The sequence below is a fragment of the Brassica oleracea genome, chromosome C2 (assembly GCF_000695525.1).
Source record: "Brassica oleracea var. oleracea cultivar TO1000 chromosome C2, BOL, whole genome shotgun sequence".
NCBI classification, from domain to species: Eukaryota; Viridiplantae; Streptophyta; class Magnoliopsida; order Brassicales; family Brassicaceae; genus Brassica; species Brassica oleracea.
This window is the reverse complement of record NC_027749.1, coordinates 45,887,132-45,891,928: the sequence shown is the minus strand read 5'-3', so window position 1 is coordinate 45,891,928 and position 4,797 is coordinate 45,887,132. Positions and strand designations below refer to the sequence as shown.

Below are 4,797 nucleotides of genomic sequence, written 5' to 3'. Positions count from 1 at the left end.
ACCATCTCACGTATCCAATCGTCAAATGTTTCACCTCTGGCCAAACCAGCAGACACCTATTAATAGCACATATATATATGTTATATCAATAAATGTGAATTAGTATAAATATGTGATAAAATATATTTTAATTTGTTTAAAGCACTCACATAAGTAAACATCCATCCAGAAAATTCTCTCTGCCTCATTTCTTCTAGTTCCTCTTCAGTTTTAATCTGTGCGATTATAGAACCTTCTACCCTACTATAATATTTCACCATCTTATATGATGACAATAATGTAATTAATTAAGATTTAAATTTCAACTTGTTAAAATAAAAATTTGTAAGCTAATTTATTTACCTCTCATATTGAAGAACGTCTTCGCAGTTGGTGAGCAAATATGTTTGCAAATGACTGCGCTCCTGCTCAGTAAGTCGACGGTCCTTTGGTCTTCCGCTAAGTCGTCCAACGTCTGTGAAAATATCTGGAACCGTAACATGATATGTTGCCCGTTCGTCTCTATCATAATGCCGAGCAGGTCTTCTGTTTTTGGTCTGAACTTCTGCTGGAAAGTAGTACTCGGCAAAGTTTGAAGTTTCTTCATTGATCATCTGTGCGACTATAGAACCTTCCACCCTACTTAAATTTTTCACCATCTTCTTCAAATGGAACATATACCGCTCATACAGATACATCCATCTATACTGCACAGGACCACCAAGTTCCAATTCTCTTGCCAGGTGAATAACAAGATGCTCCATAACATCAAAAAATGAGGGAGGAAATATCTTCTCAAGGTTGCACTGAATCACGGCTATGTTAGTCTTCAAATTTTCAATACCTTCAAGAGTCACTGATCTCGTGCATAAATCGCGGAAGAAACCACTTATCCCTGCAATTGCTTCATGAACATTTCGTGGTAATAGTTCCTTGAAGGCGAACGGAAGGAGGCGCTGCATCATTACATGGCAATCGTGGCTTTTCAAGCCAGAAAACTTTACTTCCTTTCTGTCGATACAGTTACGCAAATTTGATGCGTAACCGTCTGGAAATTCCACATCGTTTGAAATCCAATCAAAGAACGCATCTTTTCCCTCTGCATCAAGTCGGTATATGGGAAAAGGAGCCCTACCATTTTCATCAACATGAAGTTCTGAACGAGCACATATATCGACTAAATCCAGTCTTGACTTCAAATTATCCTTTGTTTTACCTTGAACATTAAGGATCGTGTTCATGAGATTGTCAAAAAAGTTCTTCTCAATATGCATGACATCTAAATTATGCCTTAGCAGATGATCCTCCCAGTATGGCAGATCCCAGAAAATACTTTTTTTGTGCCAGTTATGTAGTTCTCCAACAGCATCTACCGGAAAACGCTCATGTCCACCGACTTCTGGCGTCCTTTCTGCACCAAAATCTCTTAGTTGTATCTTCAAATCTTTCCCACAAATTTCCGGAGGTGGACTGTCAAACACCCTCTTGTTCTTCGTAAACAAATTCCTACTCCTACGATATGGATGATCAGGTGGTAGGAATCTCCTGTGACAGTCAAACCAACACGTTTTCCTTCCGTGTTTTAGTTGGAAAGCATCAGTGTTATCTTGACAATATGGACATGATATCCTTCCATGCGTTGTCCATCCAGACAACATATCATATGCTGGAAAATCACTTATTGTCCACATTAGTACTGTCCGCATTTGAAAGTTTTCTTTACACGAAACATCGTATGTTTCAGCACCTTGAGCCCATAGTTGTTGCAACTCATATATTAGTGGCTGAAGAAACACATCAAGTGATCTCTTAGGATGCTCTGGTCCGGGAACGAGAATCGAGAGAAACAAAAACTCTCGTCGCAAGCACAAGTTTGGGGGGAGGTTGTATGGTGTAAGAATGACGGGCCATAGAGAATATTGTCTTCCACTCTTGCCAAACGGACTAAAACCATCAGTACATAATCCAAGGTAGACATTTCTTCTTTCATACGCAAAGTCGGGATACTTTGATTGGAAATGCTTCCACGCTTTTGCATCTGAAGGATGTCTGATCTCACCATCTGTTGAGTGCTCCGCATGCCATCTCATTGGTTGCGCTGTGCGTTCAGATAGATACAACCTCTGCAACCTTTCCGTCAAAGGTAAATACCACATCCTTTTATATGGCACTGGAACTCTTCCACTCGTATCTTTATAATGAGGCTTTCCACAAAATTTGCATGTAACCCGCTGTTCATCCGCCCTCCAATAAATCATGCAGTTGTCGCTGCATACATCTATTACCTGATACGATAAACCAAGACCAGCTACGAGTTTCTGAACCTCGTAGTATGAACCAGGAGCTACATTATCCTCGGGTAGAATACCTTTTACAAAATCAGCAATCGCATCCACACAGTCTTCAGCCAAATTATAATCTGTTTTAATGCCCATCAATCTTGTAGCAGATGATAAAGCTGAATGACCATCTCTGCAACCTTCGTACAATGGTTGCTTTCCAGCATCCAACATATCATAAAATCTCCTAGCTTGTGCATTGGGTAAATCTTCCCCTCTAAAATGATCATTTACCATCTGCTCAGTACCTACACCATAATCTACATCCGTTCTAATTGGTTCTTCTAATCTAACCGCTGGCTGAGGTTCGCTAGTACTACCATGTTCATAATCAGTTTCCCCATGATGATACCAAATTTTGTAACTTCGTGTAAACCCACTCAAATATAGATGAGTCCAAACATCTCACTCTTTAATAATCTTTCTATTTTTACAATTAGAGCAATGACATCTTAACATACATGTTTTTGCTTCCGGTTGTCGGTGAACTAACCCCATGAATTCAGTTATACCTTGTTGGTATTATTCCGTAAGCAATCTCGTGTTCGGATCCAAATGAGGTCGATCGATCCAAGAACGGAAATAATTTGAAGAAGACATATTTTTTATGAATCAAATTCGTGTGTAAAGAGAGTAAGAGAGAGGATGAAGATATGGAGTGAATGAAGAGGAAGAGGGGTGCTTGTATTTATAGTTGAAATCCTGCCGACAGACCGAAGAAATTCCGACGGAATTCCGACGGAAACGGCTAGTTCGTCAGAATTTCCTCGGAATTTTAAAAATCCCCCAACGGCTCTCTAACGGCTATAATATATCCTCGGAATTCATCAGTTTTTTCCGGGGAATACGTTTTTCCTCGGTATTCCATAAGAATATTCCGACAGATTAATATTTCCTCGGAATTCCGTCGGTATATGCCGAGGAAATTCCGAGGAAACCAAATTTTGGGTTTTCTCGGAATATCCTCGGAAATTCCTCGGGAAATTCCGAGGATTTCATTATCCGTCGGAATTTCCGTCAGAATACCACTATTTTCTTGTAGTGATAGTTGATCCTAACATTGCAGTTCAGATTCATGGCCTTGCTAAGACATATCCTGGACCTACAAAGCTTGGTTGTTGTAAATGCACCAAAACATCTCCTTTTCATGCTGTAAAGGTAATCTTTCTTGTTGAGAAAGTTAGCGGGTGTTATATGTTAAGACTATTCCACAAACCCTAATATGCACCACAGACACACACAAGTCTCTATCCCAAAGTACAGTCTCTCACCTGAAAAAAAAGAACAACCCAACAAGAATCTTAATACCATTTGAAACCATTTGACACATTCATTTCAACAAGACAACATTACATTTCAAACAGAACAAGAACATGTAACAACTTCAAACCACTTGAAACAGAACAACACACAACTAGAACTACATTACCACTTAGACTCGATGAAACAGAAAAACAAACAGACTCAATTCATAACGCAAGCAACCAACAGTCCAACAAACAGACTCAAACTTAAACTCAAATAGCCAACAATTCATATATCAGTCTGGTCTTTAGGGCTTCTTCACGCTCATTCAATGGTCCTTCTTTTGCAAACAGCCTGTCAAGCAGAGCCATCTTGGAGAGCCTTTCTTTAGAGGCTAGATCAGCCTGTTTGATGGTCCAAATTGACTCAAAGGCTGACACCCCCTTCTCCTCAACTGCTGACTTCTTACCACGTGCCTTAGCTGCCTTTACACCTGGTGGACGACTGGTGCATTCATCAGCTTCAGTTGCAGCTCCAGCATCGGCCACCTTCCTCTTCCTATAGATTCCCTCCAGTTTTGAGCTTGAAAGATCGCACCATTTCTGATCGTTTCGGAGCTCCATCCACGCATACTCGAGATTGAACTTCTTTTGATGGTTGTTGTAAAAGATCTCATGCGCTTTTTTTACGACATCAGTTTCATTTTGTCCGCTGGTCTTCTCCCTTGTTGTAGCTTCAAACGAGCCACAAAACTTGCACACGAGGTCGTTGATCTTCTGCCACCGCTTCTTATAGTGCATCGACTCTCTCGGTTTGGACCCTTCATTTGGCCCCTTCAGCTTTCTGGCTTGCCCCAAAGTAGGCTGCAATTCTTTTCCAGAATGCGCCTGATCTTTGCTCATTACCCACGACTGGGTCTTTGCTCGTGTTGAGCCAGGCACTGATGAGCAAAATGTCATCTGCAGGCGTCCATGCCCTTCGTTCTTTACCCTCTACAACACTCACTGAACAGACATAATGTGGAGTTCCATATACAGGAACTTCAGATGAACCAAATATAGTTTGTTGACTTTGGAAAAGATCAACAAATTTTGGTCCACTCGTAAATGGATTAAATTCCATTTTTGATTGTGTGAAAGACAAGAGAAATATAAGAACAAGAGCAAGGAAGGTGTTATAGATGGAAGAGAAGATCAAAGAGTTGTTAATGAATAAGAAGAAAACAGAAGCAATG

At 40.4% G+C, this 4,797-nt stretch overlaps 1 protein-coding gene across 1 annotated transcript; it reads right to left on the bottom strand.

Annotated features, from left to right (window-relative positions):
* Positions 1-3,835: 3,835 nt before the first annotated feature.
* LOC106324387 (glutathione S-transferase T2-like) lies at positions 3,836-4,522 on the bottom strand. Its single transcript, XM_013762363.1, has one exon. It carries the CDS (start codon positions 4,520-4,522, stop codon positions 3,836-3,838), a length of 687 nt encoding a protein of 228 aa, XP_013617817.1.
* Between the last annotated feature and the right edge of the window lie 275 nt (positions 4,523-4,797).

Excerpts from the sequence above, each read along its gene's own strand:
- LOC106324387 (XM_013762363.1), bottom strand. The coding sequence starts at position 4,522 with ATGACATTTTGCTCATCAGTGCCTGGCTCAACACGAGCAAAGACCCAG.